Here is a 21,411-nt window from a genome sequence, read left to right as displayed (position 1 = left end):
TAAGTTTATTTGTCTTCATGAAACAAGTAAACACCTTTAGTAAATCATTCATTTCCAAGAAACTTCTCAGAACCAAAAGTCTTTGAAACATGACAATCGAAATATCAAAACTTCATCACCAGCCAAAGAAAAAATCTCAAATACAAAATCATTAAATAAATGCTGAAAACATCAAGAAAACACTTACATTTAGAGATTTGATTCAAAGAAAATAAGTTATCTCTTTTTTTCACTTTAATTTTAAAAATTCACAATTTTTCCTTAACCACATATTTTTTAAGTTTAAAAACTGGCTTTTTTTCTCCAAGCCTAGGTTAGCAACCTCCTTATTTTTTCCCATTCATAGTCGCCCCCCAACCTTTTAAAAAATGTCAATTGCAATCTTCTTTTATTTTCACCTTTTTGCACATTTTGGCGAACTTCTCCAACAAACTCCTCTACCAAAGACCATACCTCCCTTCCCCTCCGATGTTAGTGCATTTCTTTCCCGGCCAACTTCTTCATCAAAGATAAAGACGTACCTTTATCTCTAGACAAAGACATGTCTTTGTCTCTAGTTGTTCAAAGATCAACGTCAAGAGAAGCTAACAGGAGGCGAAATTTGAAGCCTCCAAAATCTAAAGCCGATTCATGGAGGGGAAGTTGACAGAAGACGAAATTTAGAGTTGATTCATAGAGTAGATTTGCTAAGATTCGATTGATTCCATTGGTTCTTCTATCATCAAGAGTGACATAGAAAGCTAGAGAATGGTCGCTGATCAACTAGCATTTGGCTAAAGTGGATTTTATCATTAGAAAATGGGTTGGTTGTTGAGTTTAAGGTTTCGGGGGGAAAATGGTAACTTTCTAAATTTAGGTTTTGGGAAACTGTTATTTTTTAAAATTAAATAGTAAAAATGAGATAAAATATTAGTTTATTAAATTTTTTAATAAATAATAATTTTAATAATAAAATTTAATAGGTAAATAAATATTTAAATTTTTAAATAGGTATTTAAACCTTGGGGGAATAAGTCTTTTGGCCTCTCAATTATATCATACCGAGAGTATCATCAACTCGTAAATACATTGTTCGCACTAATCATGGAATTATAATAAGAGTAACAATGAAAGAACTTTATTCATTTTATTAATTGACTTGAAAGATATGGATAACACTTTGCAAAATCAAAGAAAATAGTACCAACTTTGCTTCAAACTAATTTGCCGCTTCAATTCAAACACTAGCTTTAATGGAGGCGCTATACCCAGTTTGATCATCATAGAACTTTGACCAGAGCATGACACCTCCATAATTCGTCGACTTCTTAATCTCAGGAAGTATTTGAGAAGTCAAGACATCCGGTGGAATATACCCACTTCCAGCCGCAGCCGGTGCTGCCGGCAGCCCCAGAAACAGCTTCCCACTTTTCAAAGACGGAGCCCAATTGTTGTTCCAAGAGCTCAAAAGATTTGCAGTGTTTCCTGAAGTGTATTGGCAAGGTGGGTTGTTGTAAAACTGAACCCAAACATAGTCAAAAATCCCTGTGTCAATTGCAGTCCCTAGTAATCTGTCAGGAAATGGACACTGTGGAGCTGCTGATAAGTAGACTTTTTTTTCAGGCTTACTGTAATCTGACAAGAACTTCGCAAGATCATCCCAGTACTCAGTTGAACCACTCTCGATGTCAAAATCAATTCCATCCAAAACAGCAGCACCCAGAGGCCTGGAACTTGAGCTTCCACCCAGAAAATTATTCCACAAATAATCTGCAACGTTTTTGGCATCGGCTGTAGAAATGAGAGTGTAATTACCGACTCCCCCACCAAGAGAAAGCAACACCTTGATGCCTTGGCTCTGGCAGTATTTTATCTCAGTGCTGACACTTTGGCACCTGCCGGAACTAGGATCACAATGGCCGGCAAGGTTGAGTTCCGGGGTCTGCCCACCGCCGAACTTGTAGAGAAATGCCACGTTAACGTAGGCATATCTTTTGGTGGCGCAGGTTGAGGTAAGGTTGCCCTCGTTGCCGTTTTGACCCCAGTAGATGGCTATACCACCGCCATGAGAGGCGGCAATGAACTGTGAAAGGACTAGCAGGGAGAGAAATATTTGCGTGGCTTTAGATTTTGTAGCCATTTTCTTTTAAACTATGCCAATATCTGTGAAGCAGTTGCTGCTTTATATAGAGCTTAACGAGCTGGAGCTGACGAAGAATTATTCTGTGTGTGTATATCTGTATGTATATATCTCTTTGAATCTGACTTGAGAAGCATCTTAGACCGCTGACAATATCATTCTAGCTCCTCTTATTTATTTCTCTTAATATTTAAGTTTTTTATTTTCACAAACCGGGTCAAGAGGCTGGTTCAGGTCAACACCAGTTTCCCGATTGAATTGGTAGTTATACGTAAATAATAAGTAATATTACGTATAAATATTTTTGAATACATAATTATATATATAGTTATTATATCATATTTTTAATTTAAAATTATATAATAATATATCAAATATATTTTTAAATATATATATAAATAAATTTATTAATAAATATATAATTGAAGAAACCGAACACAAAAACAAGTTTAGTCTGATAGTATATTGAATGTCTTTTCAATTACATGGATTCAAATTAGAATCCCAACAATGTCAAAATTTTATGGTAAAATTAGGTTGATGTCTTTGTAATTGTTTGACCCGGTACATTGGATCCAATCCAATTCGGGTGTAAATCAATCCAATCGAATGACTTAAAGCGATTTAACACCGACCCGGATGGGGCTGGCTTCCAACTTGCAGGTCCTGTTCAGACTAACTGTAGTGTCACGTTCAATATTTAATTATTAGTGTGGCTCGACCGACCCATTAAGTCGTGTATTGTGCGTGTGGTAGCAAGCGACAAAAGTTGACTTGCTCTCTTTCAAGTCTTGAAGCTTAAAGCATTTAAATCCATAAGGCTAGTATTATCGAATTAACAATAAAATTGTATATATTTTATTTGAGTATTTAATTAAATATTAAATAATATATTATTATATAATTAAATAATTTTAAATTAAAAATAAATTATATCTAATTAAATATTTAAAATTATTTATAAGTAATATCGTTATTGGTACTAATTATTCTTTTTTTGTCTAATATTTTTTTAGGTTTTTGCACATGTGAAATTTCTCAATTTGACTATTGTTGCTAGTTTGATAAAATATCAAAATGTCAACGTGGGAAAAAATGCCTATTCACATATAAGGTGAAAAATAATGGTCAAAGATGTCTATTTATTACTGTGGCAACTAAAAAAATACTATTTATTATCATGACAATAATATTATTCATTTTATTAATAATATTATTTATCACATCAATTATTATTCGACAATATTTCCAATCATTTCAAATTCAATTTAAATTGAATATAATAAATTTGAATTGAATTTGAATCAATTTATGTTTAAGTTTAATTCAGTTTAAACCTAACTATACGTACAAGGAAGTGTTTGGTCAACTTTACTGCAAGTGCTTGTCTCGCATCATAAAATGATTGCTTTCAATCTTGAACTTCACAAGTGAAAGAGAGGAGATTAATTTCAAGGGGAGCTCAAATTGTTGAATGTGTCTAGAGAGTTAAAAGTTGCAGGTTTTGACAATTTAGTGAACATGGTAGGTGCAGTCACATGAGGTAGCTGTGCAAGTCAACAACATCTACCCAGACACAAGATAACCTCTCTATCAAATGTACGTTAAAAAGAAACTTTATAAAATCATGGCCACAGAAAAGTTGTGGATCAGTTTAGGGTAGAAATGAATGGTCATAAATGTGACCCCATGCCCAAAACAACAAGAAAGACGTAAAGAATGAATAAATAAGAATGACGTAAAAATTTTACGCACAGGTTACATGTGCTGTCCCACAAGGCCAAACTCTCGTACCCACAATCTACTATCAACTAATATATCAAGTTCAGAATCATTCTCTAGATATTGTTATCCTTGATCACACTCATGACGCAATCGATTTGATTTTGGTTTTCATTATTATCTGGATTTTGTTTTAAAGCTCAGTCTTTGAGAGAGGAAAAACTAAGAGGTGGACTTAGAGGATCAACGAAAAAAATGAATTAAAAGATAAAATCGATATTAAAAGGAAATAAAAATAATAATTTTTTATCAAAAAAAAATTACTAAAAAAGAGATAGATGTCTAAAGTTTGTGTTATGGGGGTTATAGTTTTTTCACCCTTCTGTTTTTCTTTTACTTTTTTAAAAAATATCACTTTGACCCTCGTACAAAATAAAAACAAAATCACCCTTATATATGTATATATCAATTTGAATCCTAATAGTAAAAAACAAAAAGAAAATGACAAAACCACCCTCAAACATTTTACTGGTCCAACCATCAATCTGGCCGGTTAGACCACCCAAATCAGAGCCTTGAGCGGGTCAAAGCCTAGGTCGGCCATTGAAACATTGTTAGAAAAAAAAACCAGAACACAAGTTCGTTCTATTACTGACCTTTGATGTTCTTCCTGGTAACAAAAGCAATTAAAACTCAAGTGCAGCTTAACAAATATTTCATTGATTATATCACTGAACACAGCATTTGTAATTGAATTTCTTTCCGCTTCTGGAAATCCTTTTGGGAAGTTATCTTTACAAATATTGCTAAAATAGACCTAGCAGATGCTAGATTGCCTTGCCTACGGTCCTCCAAGCATGGCATTCTCAATATCTTCTCTACTCAATGCATAGCTGAATCTTCTCTCCACATCTTTTTCCAGATTCCCAGGTCCAGTCTTCAAATACCTGCATCACGGGAAACAATTTCTCAGTGTTAACAGTCATAACAGTCAATTCAAATGTAGCAACAAATGTTGAACTGGTATCATTTTTCATAAAGTAAGATTACGCACATTAACAATCACTTAATTACATAGTGACACATAATCATTAGTTTCTAATTAGTATTCACTATTAGTGCACATAGCTTTATTGCTTTTTGTAATACTGTATGCAAAATGTGAACATTGTAGGAAGCTGACATTAGTAAAACTAAATTCAAACATATTCTAGTTATGCAATCTCTAGCTCGACCTGCCTGCATACAAACGGATTTCATAAGCCCTAAGCAACTTTGTTTTGGATTGAAACTTGATGTGGATTGAGTTTTCAGATTACGACCATCATTTCTTATGTCTATAACAACGGAACAATGTACTCAAGTGTGACAAACTAAGACTAGAGGTGTTGATCATGCCTAAAGAACATCTCCGCATAATTGGTCTTGTAATCCTAAAATTAATAAGAAACCCCAATTCAATTGTGGTCGTAGGCATTATTAGCCGAACCACGTAAATTTGTCTTGTTCTGTGTGATTCATTTTGACTTCTACTTTCTTTACGCTGGATTCATTTTCTAATAGGAGGCAGATAGAAAACCTGATGAATAGACAAATATGAGGAGAAGGCTACTCAACTGTAAGAAAAACTGTTTAGACTTGGGAGAATAAAAGCATGCGTCACCATTCCAATGCAAACTCCAAACTCAGCAATGGATACTCACTCATCATCTAAGTTTTGTTCACTCATGGCTAATCCATTTGAGCAACCTTGCTGCAATTTTGTATGATTGAATAATCTCTATAGTAAGAAGTTGGCATTTGATAGGATCCTAGTCCATTTTTAAAATAAAATCTAAATAGGATAAGGACAAGTGTCTCTATTCCAATAGTCTTTGTTATAATCTAAAGGACAAGGTATGAGATTTAGATACCACAATGAAAAGTATGAATTTTTAGTGTAAGGTTTATATGGGTTTAGACAATTTAATCTTAATAACTAGTTTTTGAGTAGTAGTTCTCTCAATATTCATATTAATCTCTAGCAGGTATCTATACAATATTGCCCATTTCACTCTTTATCAGAAAAAAAAAAACTAGAAATTAACTTATTCTAAAGCTTTTGAGTGTACTTTCAACAAATTACAAAGAATAGCTTATCAATCACTTAGCCAATTGTTAATCATCAACAATTATGTTGAAAAGGCATCAAGACCGTAAATTTTTTCTAGGGCGCGAAACCCAGCAACTTTATAAGCTTCAACTACAAAATGTGGCTCCAAAAGAAAAAAAAAAAAAACATTGTGGAAAGAGGCAGAAGTTGACTACAATATGAACCATCACTTGAGTCTAGATCAAGCACAATCATGAAGACAGGATTAGGTTGATTTTATATATAATCACCCAGCCAATGGTTTTTGGGTCAAGAATAAACATGATTCAAAGTGCCAACCGACATGAATTTGGCTTGCAGATGGATCTATAAATGGTGAGATACAGGCCTCTGAGAATCCATAGAAATATGACTCATAGCTAGTGTTGATGTAACACTCCTAAGCAAATCACACAGTAACATCAAAAAGGGGATATTGAGTATGTATAGACATCTCAAAATGCTTGGGAATGATAAGAAAATACTGGTTAAATAATCTATGATCTCCGAAACTATCAAAACACGTTTTGGCTTACAAAACATTAAAACAAAACCGTCCATGGTATTTAAGTTCCCTCAAAGCCAATCACTTGATGGCCCTTGACTACACGCACTGAAATCTCATCTATAGAAGATTCAGTTACCAATACCAAACGAATGACACTTTAGCACATTATTGCATGTTGGCCACTTTTATCATAGACAGGTTAAGGTATAATTTTCCAGCAGGAAAAAATTCTTGAACATGGAGAATCGTAGCCATGCTAAGGTTGAAAGAGATTAAATAGTTTCTCTGATCAACCAAAGAGTTAGGCTTTATTTGTTTTCTCGAATTGATACCTCCCATTTTCTGTTCACTAGAACAAACTTCTTTTATATCCCAAACATTATTCAAAACTCAGAATTACAACCCAGAGAAAACTATCTATTATGAAACCCAATAAAACAAATACTCAACACAAGAACCCAAGTATTTACGCGAAAACCCAATATTGGAAAAACCACGGGCAGACAATGGCAAAATTTTTCGCTACAAACGAAGAAGAGGCTCTTTCATTCTCCAAATTGCATCACACTCATTCTCTCTACATATAATGAAATACAACTTATATACACAAACCCTAGTTGACAGATACTTGACATAAATACTCAGCAAGTCACATGTCCACAATAGGTCTCATATATTCTGCCCACAAGTCATACTTGCTTTAACACAGGTCATTAATATTTTACCCGCCTGCTGCATTTACTTAAGTTCAATGAGAAGTATGTTTGCTAAGTCATGGGGTTCATGCAACAGGGGGTGAAAACCCTTGCACCTGCATATGAGATTAGTGGTGGATACGAGATTAGGACTATCTGCCACCACAAATCTCCTTGAAAATCCACATCCCAAACTTGTACTCCTTGAATTTCGATAACCCCCTTTCAAAATTCAATTCACCAATATACAACACTATAACTACCCAATTCAATTGTTTCTAAGTTTATTTGTCTTCATGAAACAAGTAAACACCTTTAGTAAATCATTCATTTCCAAGAAACTTCTCAGAACCAAAAGTCTTTGAAACATGACAATCGAAATATCAAAACTTCATCACCAGCCAAAGAAAAAATCCCAAATACAAAATCATTAAATAAATGCTGAAAACATCAAGAAAACACTTACATTTAGAGATTTGATTCAAAGAAAATAAGTTATCTCTTTTTTTCACTTTAATTTTAAAAATTCACAATTTTTCCTTAACCACATATTTTTTAAGTTTAAAAACTGGCTTTTTTTCTCCAAGCCTAGGTTAGCAACCTCCTTATTTTTTCCCATTCATAGTCGCCCCCCAACCTTTTAAAAAATGTCAATTGCAATCTTCTTTTATTTTCACCTTTTTGCACATTTTGGCGAACTTCTCCAACAAACTCCTCTACCAAAGACCATACCTCCCTTCCCCTCCGATGTTAGTGCATTTCTTTCCCGGCCAACTTCTTCATCAAAGATAAAGACGTACCTTTATCTCTAGACAAAGACATGTCTTTGTCTCTAGTTGTTCGAAGATCAACGTCAAGAGAAGCTAACAGGAGGCGAAATTTGAAGCCTCCAAAATCTAAAGCCGATTCATGGAGGGGAAGTTGACAGAAGACGAAATTTAGAGTTGATTCATAGAGTAGATTTGCTAAGATTCGATTGATTCCATTGGTTCTTCTATCATCAAGAGTGACATAGAAAGCTAGAGAATGGTCGCTGATCAACTAGTATTTGGCTAAAGTGGATTTTATCATTAGAAAATGGGTTGGTTGTTGAGTTTAAGGTTTCGGGGGGAAAATGGTAACTTTCTAAATTTAGGTTTTGGGAAACTGTTATTTTTTAAAATTAAATAGTAAAAATGAGATAAAATATTAGTTTATTAAATTTTTTAATAAATAATAATTTTAATAATAAAATTTAATAGGTAAATAAATATTTAACTTTTTAAATAGGTATTTAAACCTGGGGGGAATAAGTCTTTTGGCCTCTCAATTATATCATACCGACAGTAGCATCAACTCGTAAATACATTGTTCGCACTAATCATGGAATTATAATAAGAGTAACAATGAAAGAACTTTATTCATTTTATTAATTGACTTGAAAGATATGGATAACACTTTGCAAAATCAAAGAAAATAGTACCAACTTTGCTTCAAACTAATTTGCCGCTTCAATTCAAACACTAGCTTTAATGGAGGCGCTATACCCAGTTTGATCATCATAGAACTTTGACCAGAGCATGACACCTCCATAATTCGTCGACTTCTTAATCTCAGGAAGTATTTGAGAAGTCAAGACATCCGGTGGAATATACCCACTTCCAGCCGCAGCCGGTGCTGCCGGCAGCCCCAGAAACAGCTTCCCACTTTTCAAAGACGGAGCCCAATTGTTGTTCCAAGAGCTCAAAAGATTTGCAGTGTTTCCTGAAGTGTATTGGCAAGGTGGGTTGTTGTAAAACTGAACCCAAACATAGTCAAAAATCCCTGTGTCAATTGCAGTCCCTAGTAATCTGTCAGGAAATGGACACTGTGGAGCTGCTGATAAGTAGACTTTTTTTTCAGGCTTACTGTAATCTGACAAGAAATTAGCAAGATCATCCCAGTACTCAGTTGAACCACTCTCGATGTCAAAATCAATTCCATCCAAAACAGCATCACCCAGCGGCCTGGAACTTGAGCTTCCACCCAGAAAATTATTCCACAAATAATCTGCAACGTTTTTGGCATCGGCTGTAGAAGTGAGAGTGTAATTACCGACTCCCCCACCAAGAGAAAGCAACACCTTGATGCCTTGGCTCTGGCAGTATTTTATCCCAGTGCTGACACTTTTGCACCCGCCGGAACTAGGATTACAATGGCCGGCAAGGTTGAGTTCCGGAGTCTGCCCACCGCCGAACTTGTAGAGAAATGCCACGTTAACGTAGGCATATCTTTTGGTGGCGCAGGTTGAGGTAAGGTTGCCCTCGTTGCCGTTTTGACCCCAGTAGATGGCTATGCCACCGCCATGAGAGGCGGCAAGGAACTGTGAAAGGACTAGCAGGGAGAGAAATATTTGCGTGGCTTTAGATTTTGTAGCCATTTTCTTTTAAACTATGCCAATATCTGTGAAGCAGTTGCTGCTTTATATAGAGCTTAACGAGCTGGAGCTGACGAAGAATTATTCTGTGTGTGTATATACGTTTGTATATGTCTCTTTGAATCTGACTTGAGAAGGATCTTAGACTTAGACCGCTGACAATATCATTCTTGCTCCTCTTATTTATTTCTCTTAATATTTAAGTTTTTTATTTTCACAAACCGGGTCAAGAGGCTGGTTCAGGTCAACACCAGTTTCCCGATTGAATTGGTAGTTATACGTAAATAATAAGTAATATTACGTATAAATATTTTTGAATACATAATTATATATATAGTTAATATATCATATTTTTTATTTTTTATTTAAAATTATATAATAATATATGAAATATATTTTTTTAAAAAAATATATAATTTTATTAATAAATAAATAATCAAAGAAATCGAACACAAAAACAAGTTTAGACTGATAGTATATTGAATGTCTTTTCAATTACATGGATTCAAATTAGAATCCCAACAATGTCAAAATTTTATGGTAAAATTAGGTTGATATCTTTGTAATTGTTTGACCCGGTACATTGGATCCAATCCAATTCGGGTGTAAATCAATCCAATCGAATGACTTAAAGCGATTTAACACCGACCCGGATGGGGCCGGCTTCCAACTTGCAGGCGCTGTTCAGACTAACTGTAGTGTCACGTTCAATATTTAATTATTATTGTGGCTCTACCGACCCATTAAGTCGTGTATTGTGCGTGTGATAGCAAGCGACAAAAGTTGACTTCCTCTCATGGAGTCTTGATGCTTATGCATTTAGATCCACAAGACTAGTATTATCAAATTAACAATAAAATTATAAATATTTTATTTAAGTATTTAATTAGATATTAAATAATATATTATTATAAATTAAATAATTTTAAATTAAAAATAAATTATTAATAAATTATATTTAATTAAATATTCAAAACTATTTATAAATAACATCATTATTGATACTAATTGTTCTTTTTATATCTAATTTTTTTTAGGTTTTTGCACATGTGAAATTTCTCAATTTGACTATTGTTGCTAGATTGATAAAATATCAAAATGTCAACGTGGGGAAAAAAGCCTATTTGCATACAAGGTGGAAAATAATGGTCAAAGTTGCCTATTTATTACTGTGGCAACTAAAAAATACATATAAAAAGGTAGATTCAAACTGAATTAGTTTGATTTAAATTAGTGTTCGACTCAATTTGAGTCTAATTCGAACTGAAATTTTAATCAATAACTTAGCTTAAATTCTCTTTCAATGATACTTATTATCATGACAATAATATTATTTATTTTATCAATAATACTATTTATCACATCAATTACTATTCGGCAACATCTCCAACGAATTCAAATTTGATTTGAATTCAGTTTAAACTGAATATAATGAATTTGAATCGAATTTGGATCAATCTATGTTCAAATTCGATTCAGTTTGAATCCAACTATCTATAAGAGGTGGTGTTTGGTCACTCTTATCACAACTGCTTGTCTCGCATCATAAAATGATTGCTTTCAATCTTGACCTTCACAAGTGAAAGAGAGGAGATTAATTTCAGGGGGAGCTCAAATTGTTGAATGTGTCTAGAGAGTTAAAAGTTGCAGGTTTTGACAATTTAGTGAACATGGTAGGTGCAGTCACATGAGGTGGCTGTGCAAGTCAACAACATATGTCCAGACACAAGATAACCTCTCTATCAAATGTACGTTAAAAAGAAACTTTATAAAACCATGGCCACAGAAAAGTTGTGGATCAGTTTAAGGTAGAAATTAATGGTCATAAATGATGACCCCATGCCCAAAACAACAAGAAAGACGTAAAGAATGAATAAATAAGAATGACGTAAAAATTCTACGCACATGTTATATGTGCTGTCCCTGTGCTGTCCCACAAGGCCAAACTCTCGTACCCACAATCTACTATCAACTAACATATCAAGTTCAAAATCATTCTCTGGATATTGCTATCCCTGATCACACTTATGATACAATCGATTTGATTTTGGTTTTCATTATTATCTGGATTTTGTTTTAAAGCTTAGTCTTTGAGAGAGGAAAAACCAAGAGAGGATTGAATTAAAAGATAAGATCGATATTAAAAAAGATGAAAATGACAATTTCTTTATCCAAAAAAATTATTAGAGAAAAAATCGATGTCTAAAGTTTGTGTTATGAGGGTTATAGTTTTTTCACCCTTCTGTTTTTTTTTTTTACTCTTTTTAAAAATGGCACTTTGACCCTCGTACAAAATAAAAACAAAATCACCCTTATATATGTATATATCAATTTGAACCCTAATCGTAAAAAACAAAAAGAAAATGACAAAACCACCCTCAAACATTTTACTGATCCAACCATCAATCTGGCCGGTTAGACCACCCAAATCAGAGCCTTGAGCGGGTCAAAGCCTAGGTCGGCCATTGAAACATTGTTAAAAAAAAAAAACCAAAACACAAGTTCGTTCTATTACTGACCTTTGATGTTCTTCCTGGTAACAAAAGCAATTAAAACTCAAGTGCAGCTTAACAAATATTTCATTGATTATATCACCGAACACAGCATTTGTAATTGAATTTCTTTCCGCTTCTGGAAATCCTTTTGGGAAGTTATCTTTACAAATATTGCTAAAATAGACCTAGCAGATGCTGGATTGCCTTGCCTATGGTCCTCCAAGTATGGCATTCTCAATATCTTCTCTACTCAATGCATAGCTGAATCTTCTCTCCACATCTTTTTCCAGATTCCCAGGTCCAATCTTCAAATACCTGCATCACAGGAAACAATTTCTCAGTGTTAACAGTCATAACAGTCAATTCAAATGTAGCAACAAATGTTGAACTGGTATCATTTTTTGTAAAGTAAGATTACGCACATTAACAATCACCCAATTGCATAGTGACATATAATCATTAGTTTCTAATTAGTATTCACTGTTAGTGCACATAGCTTTATTAATTTTTGTAATACTGTATGCGAAATGTGAACATTGTAGGAAGCTGACATTAGTAAAACTAAATTCAAACATATTCTAGTTATGCAATCTCTAGCTCGGCCTGCCTGCATACAAATGGATTTCATAAGCCCTAAGCAACTTTGTTTTGGATTGAAACTTGATGTGGATTGAGTTTTCAGATTACCACCATCATTTCTTATGTCTATAACAACAGAACAATGTACTCAAGTATGACAAACTAAGACTAGAGGTGTTGATCATGCCTAAAGAACATCTTCGCATAATTGGTCTTGTAATCTTAAAATTAATAAGAAACCCCAATTCAACTGTGGTCGTAGGCATTATTAGTCAAACCATGTAAATTTGTCTTGTTCTGTGTGATTTATTTTAACTTCTAGTTTCTTTGCGCTTGATTTGTTTTCTAATAGGAAGCAGATAGAAAACCTAATGAATAGACAAATATGAGGAGAAGGCTGCTCAACTGTAAGAAAAACTGTTTAGACTTGGGAGAATAAAAGCATGCATCAGCATTCCAATGCAAACTTCAAGCTCTGCAAAGGATACTCACTCATCATCTAAGTTTTGTTCACTCATGGCTAATCCATTTCAACAACCTTGTTGCAATTTTGTATGATTGAATAATCTCTATAGTAAGAAGTTGGTATCTGTTAGGATCCTAGTCCATTTTTAAAATAAAATCTAAATGGGATAAGGACAAGTGTCTCTCTATTCTAACAGTCTTTGTTACAATCCAAATGGCAAGGTATGAGACTTGAATCCCATATCGAAAAGCATGAACTTATGGTACAGGGTTTATATGGGTTTAGACACTTCAATCTTAACAACTAGTTTTTGAATTGTGATTCTCTCAAGGTTCGTATTAATCTCTAGCAAGTATCTACACAATAATGCCCGTTTCATTCTTTATAAAAAAAGAAATTATTTTATTCTAAAGCTTCCGAGTGTACTTTCAACATCTTACAAAGAATAGCTTATCAATCATTTATTCAATTGCTAATCATCAACTATTATGTTGAAAAGCCATCAAGACAGTAAATTTTTTCAAGGGCGCAAAACCCAGCAACTTTATAAGCTTCAACTACAAAATGTGGCTCCAAAAGGAAAAAAAAAAAAAACATTGTGGAAAGAGGCAGAAGTTGACTACAATATGAACCATCACTTGAGTCTAGATCAAGCACAATCATGAAGACAGGATTGGTTGATTTTATATACAACCACCCAGCCAATGGTTTTTCGGTCAAGAATAAACATGATTCAAAGTGCTAACTGACATGAATTTGGCTTGTAGATGGATCTATAATGGTGAGATAGAGACCTCTGTGAATCCATAGAAATATGACTCATGGCTAGTGTTAATGTAACACTCCTAAGCAAATCCCACATTGACAAATCAAGAAAGGGATATTGGGTATGTATAGGTATCTGAAAATGCTTGGGAATAATAAGAAAATACTGGTTAAATAATCTATGATCTCCTAAACCATCAAAACATGGTTTGGCTTACAAAGCATTAAAACAAAACCGTCCATGGTATTTAAGTTCCTTCAAAGCCAATCACTTGATGGCCCTTGACTACATGCACTGAAATCTCATCTATAGAAGATTCAGTTACCAATACCAAACTAATGACACTTTAGCACATTATTGCATGTTGGCCACTTTTATCATAGACAGGTTAAGGTATAATTTTCCAGCAGAAAAAAATTCTTGAACATGGAGAATGGTAGCCATGCTAAGGTTGAAAGAGATTAAATAGTTTCTCTGATCAACCAAAGAGTTAGGCTTTATTTGTTTTCTCGAATTGATACCTCCCATTTTCTGTTCACTAGAACAAACTTCTTTTATATCCCAAACATTATTCAAAACTCAGAATTACAACCCAGAGAAAACTATCTATTATGAAACCCAATAAAACAAATACTCAACACAAGAACCCAAGTATTTACGCAAAAACCCAATATTGGAAAAACCACGGGTAGACAATGGCAAAATTTTTCGCTATAAATGAAGAAGAGGTTCTTTCGTTCTCCACATTGCATCACACTCATTCTCTCTACATATACTCTAATACAACTTATATACACAAACCCTAGTTGACAGATACTTGACATAAATACTCAGCAAGTCACATGTCAACAATAGGTCTCATATATTCTGCCCACAAGTTATACTTGCTTTAACACAGGTCATTAATATTTTACCCGCCTGCTGCATTTACTTAAGTTCAATGAGAAGTATGTTTGCTAAGTCATGGGGTTCATGCAACAGGGGGTGAAAACCCTTGCACCTGCATATGAGATATTAGACCTATCTGCCACTACAAATCTCCTTGAAAATCCACATCCCAAACTTGCACTTCTTGAATTTCGATAACCCCCTTTCAAAATTCAATATACCACTATACAACACTATAACTATCCAATTAAATTGTTTCTATGTTTATTTGTCTTCATTTAACTAGTAGAAACCTTTAGTAAATCATTCATTTCCAAGAAACTTCTCAGCACCAAAAATCATTGAAACATGACAATCGAAATACCAAAACTTCATCACCAGCCAAAGAAAAAAATCCCAAATACAAAATCACTAAATAAATGCTGAAAACATCAAGAAAACACTTAAACAGTCAAGTTTGACACAAATTGTCAATTAACAAAAAACGAAATTTTCATACCTTATGCAGAGATCAGTGACATCAAGCGACAACTGAGCATGCCAATCAGTTTTTTCAATCAACCAGACAGCCCGGTCATCTTTACTCTGATAAAATCCCAAATTTCTAAGCCAAGCTTCAATGCAAGGCAAGCTGTGAGAGTACAAAGGCTTGGACTTATCTGGGAGTCTCTTGAGCCACTCATCTTCTGTAGAGGACAGCTCTTCCTCTGCTTCAAACGGCTTAGACAAAACCAAAGTCAGAGCTTTTCTTGGAGGGTGAGAAATTGGGTGAAAACATAGAGGGGTTTTGGAGAAAAGAGGAGGGCTTAAAGTGGAAAAAGAAGAAAACTTTGGAGTAGGTGAGAGTTTTGAAGAAGATAAGCAAACTGCAGGGTTTGAAAATTTAGAGGAAGAAGAAAAAGAAGAAATTTTAGACATGAGGAACAGAAATTTGTAAGTGTAGGTGAACTGTCCTGAGTTTTGAACCGACCAAAACTGCCTTTTCGTTATCCTCATTCATTGTTTAAGAGTTAGAAAAATGAAAATTCATAATTTCTTTTTAATAAAAATGGTTTCTAAGAATTTTTTTTTTCATATTGAATATATTTTTAATAAGAATATGTATTTTATAGGAAAATGAGTTCAAAAGTCATTTTAGGTTTTTTTTTTTTTTGGGGGGGGGGGGGGGGGGGGGTTGGGTTGTGTTTGGGGTGGGTTTGGTGTGTGTGTGGTTGTGTTGTGTTGTTGTTGCTGTTTTAATCCAATACATTTTTGTGTTTAATTAGTTATATATAAGCTAATACTATTACCTAAGCCGAGCGCAAATATGGTCTGACTCATTTTTTGCTTATTTTCAATGAGCCCAAGCTTGGACTCAGGCTCGGGGAGCTTGCTAAACACCTGTTCGTGTTTGGCTTGTTTTATAATTTTAATATTCGGGATTGTCTCACACTTAACTTAGGTTTGTGTATTCTGGCTCAGGTTTGCTTTGATCAACTTTGAGCTCACATTTTAGGCTCAACAACTCAGCTTCAAACTCATGTCCAATTTTGGATTGTTCATAATATTATTTATGAAAAATATATACTGTATATATACAAATAAGAATCCCAAATTTAAAAGTTAATAAACATATGTAAAGAATATTATTCATCCAAAATATATACCCATCCCATTATCATCATTTATCATAAAGTTCATATTTCTCTTCCATAATTGATTTCAAAGACATAAAGGTTTTTGTTGCGTATTAATTTATAATCACATTTTTTTCCATATTGCAGTTGACACATGGGAGGAACCTTGACAAATTATGCATTCAAAGTCTGAAACAAAGCTCATTTTGAACCCAAACAAGCTCACTTCAAATTTAACTCTAATCTAATTACACAATTTGTATATCTCTTCATAACTTAGTAGATATCTTACGTTATCAAATCAAGTGATATAAGATCTTCTTATATACTCAACAAATTTTTCGTATTGTATAAATATGAAATTTGGTCATAATGTTACTTTATTTTGATCTTTATACGTTCACTAAGTGAGTGTAAATCCATTTAATTATAAAAAATGAGAGATATTAATATGTATAAATAATTAACATGTCAAATGATCTAATAAGTCAATACATATCTGACATCTCTCAAATATAAATTCATCCAATTAAAAATTTTAAAGAATAATATTATATATATATATATATATATATATATATATATATATATATATATATATATATATATATATACAAATTCGAAAAAAAGTAATCTTCATATGGTATGTGAACCAAGCCCTCCTAAAATCATTAAAATAATTTGAGTAAATTACATTTTCTCAACCAAGGGTGAAATAACTTGCTTATGCTTTTACATAATACTTTGCATACATGGCACCAGATATGGTTAACCATCTTTACACAATCAGAATAAAGCCCGCACTCATGAAGCAAACTCCCTAACTTTTACATACTACCCAACACATTCCAAGTTAAAACTATATTTATTTTTAATGAGTATTAATTTAGATACTAATGATAATACATTATCATGTGATTATGTAATTTTTAATTGAAAATATGGTTACATCCAATCACATAATTACACGCCATCATAGATACCCAAATTGATACTTCTTGTAAACACACATATCATCACTCTTTGCACCACCAAGTACTCTCATGATGAATTGTTAAGGAAATGTGCCAATGCCTTGTCTGTGTCATTATCATACATGAGTAGTACTTCAGCAACATTGCTAGATGAAAATCCCATTTCTCTAAGGAGAGTGTAACCCTTGGCAAAGTCCCGAACCTGCAGGGAGAAAAAATCTCAAGCATTAGCTGCCATATAGCTATCAAAATCCATAATTCTCCGTAGCACAATATTGTCTCAGTGGTAGATTAATACTACAATATAACTCATCTAGTAATATTATATATATAAGCAGTGAGTACAAACGAGTGTAAACAAATTTATATGTCATCACATAATTGAATGATTTAATTGTCTATTTTTATCTTTAATTTAAAATCAATTAGTTAAACAATTTTACAAGAAGTATTGTAGGTAACTCATCCATCCAAGATCAAGAAAGGGCCGTCTAATTGGCCTTTTCATTGAAAAAAAAGCACTCAAAGTTCAAACTTGTTTAAGCTAGGTTGCTAGCAAGATGTACAATAGCATCAAAAAGGTGAACAAGATATACAAATCGAATTGGAGCTCCAACTCAATATCAACTTGTTCAAGTCAAACCATAAATTCAAATTGAATTAATTCAAATCAAATCAATCCCTCAATAAAGCATCAAGAATGATGCAGTCACTCCGATTGCCAAAATTTTTCCTTTCCCATTATTACAATCAAAATTAATTTTGTAGATTAGAAAAGCAAAGTAAAAGATCAAGTCACATAATGATCATAGCATTTCCAATTCAAGAGTTGAGACATATCTTATGTAAATAATTATGAGATCAAAATATTCAAGCCTGCATGACATAGAGATTACACTTGAAGTTAACAATAATATGCACTCAACAAGCTCACTAAAATACCTTGGTGGGGTTGTCTCCATAGTTTGCAACAGCAATGGGAACAGCATCACGGTTGAGTCCTGATGCAATGTATTTGCTCACCACAGGATCAGCCACCGAACCCTGCATTAACAATAATGTCCATCTTAAAACCTAAAGCTGAGTTTTAAAAAAATAATAATAAAATATTATTTTGCTGAAAACCAATCAACCTGCCCAAAAAACTTACCAATGACGAAGTAGATTCAGTGGTTTTCGATGGAACATTTTCCATCCCAAGCCTGCTCCAGTTCTGGCTACCCTTCTCAGCTTCAGCCAAAACCCTTCTTTCAAAGTCAAAATCAAACTGAAAATTGCTCCGGGGAATATCTCCTATTTGTGGAGACAATTGAGGCTTCAAAATGACCATGTACAAATAAAACCAACTAGATTAATCAACACCAATGTTTTGAAAACCAGATTGGATTAACCAATTTAACTGGTTCCATCAGGAACACCAGTTCCATCAAATTAAGTTATAAAACTTTAAACTTTGAATAATTCTCTTATATAATTGTATTTTTTTTTTTTAATTTTGTGGATAAAAAAAATGTTCTCAAGCTAAAATTTATGAATAATAGGCAAAATTGTTTTTAATATTTTTTAACATTATTTTTAAAATGTATTTAAGCACCAGTTAGCCTGTCCGACCGTCGGTTGATGCGAAATCCTTTACCGGATCAATCTCCGGTTCGAGTCTAAAACATTCATTAACACAGAATCGAAGAAAAAGGCGTGTTTCAAAAAAAGAAAAATCAATTATTAAATACAAAAAAAAAAAAGTACCGGAGCAGCGATTCGATACTCAGGTTTTAAAGAAACCCTAATTCCCAATCCTGCTGCAACATGTCACAATTACATCAATCAGAAACTAAATTACAGATTCGAAATCAAAAGTTAATCATATACATCAGATTGAGATTGAAATTGATACTTACAAGAAGAGGAGGAGGAAGGAGAGGAGGTCTGGTTATAAGAGGAAGAGCCAGAAACGGGAGGGACCATGGGGTGAGCACCGTGTTGACCGATCTTCGGATATAAAGACGATGGCTGGTGATACATCGGATGGCTGGACGGCGAGGCTGATGACGTGGCAGGAGGAGGGCCGTACATCGGATATCCTGAACTCGCTCTGGTTCGGTAATCGTAGTCCATCGCCGATTCTTGTGCGTGTGACGAGGTGACAGAAAGACTTTCTTAAGAACTTATTGGGCATGTCATCAAATTAAGCGCATTTATATCTTAGAGGAATTAATATAAATAATTATTTTTTAGGGGTGTAAAAGAATTAGTAAAAACTTTAGAGGTTATTATTGATATAATATAAAAAAGTACTCTTTATTCAGAATTTTTTTTATCAACATAGATTTTAAAGTTACTATAAAATGTAATATATAAAAATATAATTATTTTAATATATAAGAGTTCAAAATTTTCAAAAATTAAAAAACTTTTAAGATTTTATAGTAAAAATAGGAAGTGAAATATTAAAAAATTTCCTCTTTATCTAAGATGAAAATGGTAGAGAGATAATCAAGAGAGACCGAGAGGGAGAAAAAAATCAAGAAAGAGAAAACGTTGACGGCTAAAGAAGAAAATGTTATCAGAGTTGTCATGGAAACCCTAGGGGGAGAAATGATGATTTTTCAAACCTTAGATGGGGGTAAATAGGATTAGATTCGAGTTGAGCTGAGCTCAAGCTTGATTCGATTTACATATAGCTGAACTCGAATTCGAGCTTAAGAGAACCAAACTCGAACTCTGTTCAAATTTGGCCTGACTTATTTTTTGTTATTAAAACGACGTCGTTTTAATACATATTGATCAAAATGATATCATTTTGTATTAAAATTTTTAATTAGAAAATTTTACGAGTTGCTCAAGCTCGAGTTCAAGCTTGTATAGGGCTGGCTCGTTTCGGGTTTGTTTAAGCTGAGTTTAAGCTCAAGCTTGAACGAGCTCAATTTGAATCCAACCCTAAGGGTCAGAAAAAAATTGTTAATTTTTAAACATGAAAGAAACATGATTAAATTTTTAAGTTTTTAAAATATTTTTACTAAATAACGATTTCATCCAGATACTAACTTTAAAAATTAATAGATTGATAAGTATTTATGTTTTTCAAAGTTAATAAATAAAAACTTAAAAAAATACTAATTTTCGTGTGAGAATAAGTCTTTTGGTAAAATGAAAAACTGTCTTTTTCATTAGATTAATATATAATCTGATTATGAAACACTGCTATTCAGATTAGGCACTATGAAATAACAACAGGGACACTTATTTAAAACGTTTAAAGCTTATGATAAATTTTTTTTTTTTAAACTTAAGGGTAAAATTTAATTTGTCACAATGTGTATGAACATAAAAGAAGATCACATGACATGGTCAAAGAAGACTCAAGACCCTTATTTTGTTTCACCAGGATGACAAAAGTTGTACATGTTTTTAACATAATCTCATAAAAAAATATAAAATATTATAAAGCATATGTTACATTATAAAAAAATATATATTAAAAATAATTTTTAAAATTCATAACCCGAATTTGAATCTCATTCGAATCAGTACTTTATTTGATTATCTAATTTTTCATTAATAATAAAACAATTAAGTTAATTATTTTATTTGGTTCCTATTAATACAAAATCACGTTTAGAATTTTGAATATTTAATTTTTGAAGATTATATTATATACATTAATAATAAATTATTTTATTTTTAATTTAAATTATTTAATTTTATGATAATATAATATAAATTCGAATTTAATAATTTAATATAATATTATAAATTTAAATCAAATTTAAATCATTTTTAATTTAACTCGGTATAAATCCATCAGTAACTTAAGTAATTAAAGTATTAATTATTTTTAAATATCATGTATAACAAGTCAATTATGCATATGAAATATTTATCTTATATGAGATCAATAACGAGGATGATTAGAAATAATATTTGATCTTGAAGCTCGAAACAAGGCAACAATGGCGGAAACACAAGAAACAAAAACACAGAGAGAACAGAAGTAATAAAAAAGAAGATTTAAACTCTGACGAAGTTAAACTGTGTGTCCCACGTTTGGTCGCAGTTA

The 21,411-nt window shown here is 32.8% G+C and overlaps 4 protein-coding genes across 4 annotated transcripts; all 4 read right to left on the bottom strand.

The window, feature by feature from the left end:
• Positions 1-1,107: 1,107 nt before the first annotated feature.
• On the bottom strand, positions 1,108-2,206 carry LOC123225349 (hevamine-A-like). Its single transcript, XM_044649285.1, has one exon. The coding sequence runs from the start codon at positions 2,117-2,119 to the stop codon at positions 1,217-1,219; it is 903 nt and encodes a 300-aa protein (XP_044505220.1). The 5' UTR covers positions 2,120-2,206; the 3' UTR covers positions 1,108-1,216.
• A 6,355-nt stretch (positions 2,207-8,561) lies between these two features.
• On the bottom strand, positions 8,562-9,666 carry LOC123226490 (hevamine-A-like). The gene has a single exon (XM_044651017.1). It carries the CDS (start codon positions 9,571-9,573, stop codon positions 8,671-8,673), a length of 903 nt encoding a protein of 300 aa, XP_044506952.1. The 5' UTR covers positions 9,574-9,666; the 3' UTR covers positions 8,562-8,670.
• Positions 9,667-12,131: 2,465 nt separating this feature from the next.
• LOC123226489 lies at positions 12,132-15,779 on the bottom strand. Its single transcript, XM_044651016.1, has 2 exons — positions 15,264-15,779; positions 12,132-12,380 (listed from the first exon to the last, which is right to left on the bottom strand). Exons 1-2 carry the CDS (start codon positions 15,758-15,760, stop codon positions 12,275-12,277), a joined length of 603 nt encoding a protein of 200 aa, XP_044506951.1. The 5' UTR covers positions 15,761-15,779; the 3' UTR covers positions 12,132-12,274.
• A 1,312-nt stretch (positions 15,780-17,091) lies between these two features.
• On the bottom strand, positions 17,092-19,537 carry LOC123225037. The gene is made up of 5 exons (XM_044648883.1): positions 19,253-19,537; positions 19,101-19,153; positions 18,505-18,669; positions 18,297-18,398; positions 17,092-17,556 (listed from the first exon to the last, which is right to left on the bottom strand). Exons 1-5 carry the CDS (start codon positions 19,467-19,469, stop codon positions 17,422-17,424), a joined length of 672 nt encoding a protein of 223 aa, XP_044504818.1. The 5' UTR covers positions 19,470-19,537; the 3' UTR covers positions 17,092-17,421.
• Between the last annotated feature and the right edge of the window lie 1,874 nt (positions 19,538-21,411).

This window comes from Mangifera indica, chromosome 9 (genome assembly GCF_011075055.1).
Source record: "Mangifera indica cultivar Alphonso chromosome 9, CATAS_Mindica_2.1, whole genome shotgun sequence".
Taxonomy (NCBI): Eukaryota; Viridiplantae; Streptophyta; class Magnoliopsida; order Sapindales; family Anacardiaceae; genus Mangifera; species Mangifera indica.
Note: the sequence above shows the minus strand (reverse complement) of the source record. Positions and strands in the feature narration are given on the sequence as shown.

Bases quoted from the DNA above. Each gene is read 5' to 3' on its own strand.
- LOC123225349 (XM_044649285.1), bottom strand. From the start codon at position 2,119: ATGGCTACAAAATCTAAAGCCACGCAAATATTTCTCTCCCTGCTAGTC.
- LOC123226490 (XM_044651017.1), bottom strand. From the start codon at position 9,573: ATGGCTACAAAATCTAAAGCCACGCAAATATTTCTCTCCCTGCTAGTC.
- LOC123226489 (XM_044651016.1), bottom strand. From the start codon at position 15,760: ATGAGGATAACGAAAAGGCAGTTTTGGTCGGTTCAAAACTCAGGACAG. The intron at 12,381-15,263 runs GTATGAAAATTT...CCTGTGATGCAG, and splicing joins GTCACTGATCTCTGCATAAG to GTATTTGAAGATTGGACCTG.
- LOC123225037 (XM_044648883.1), bottom strand. From the start codon at position 19,469: ATGGACTACGATTACCGAACCAGAGCGAGTTCAGGATATCCGATGTAC. The intron at 18,399-18,504 runs GTAAGTTTTTTG...TTGTTAATGCAG, and splicing joins CTGAATCTACTTCGTCATTG to GGTTCGGTGGCTGATCCTGT. The intron at 17,557-18,296 runs GTATTTTAGTGA...TTCTCCCTGCAG, and splicing joins ATGGAGACAACCCCACCAAG to GTTCGGGACTTTGCCAAGGG.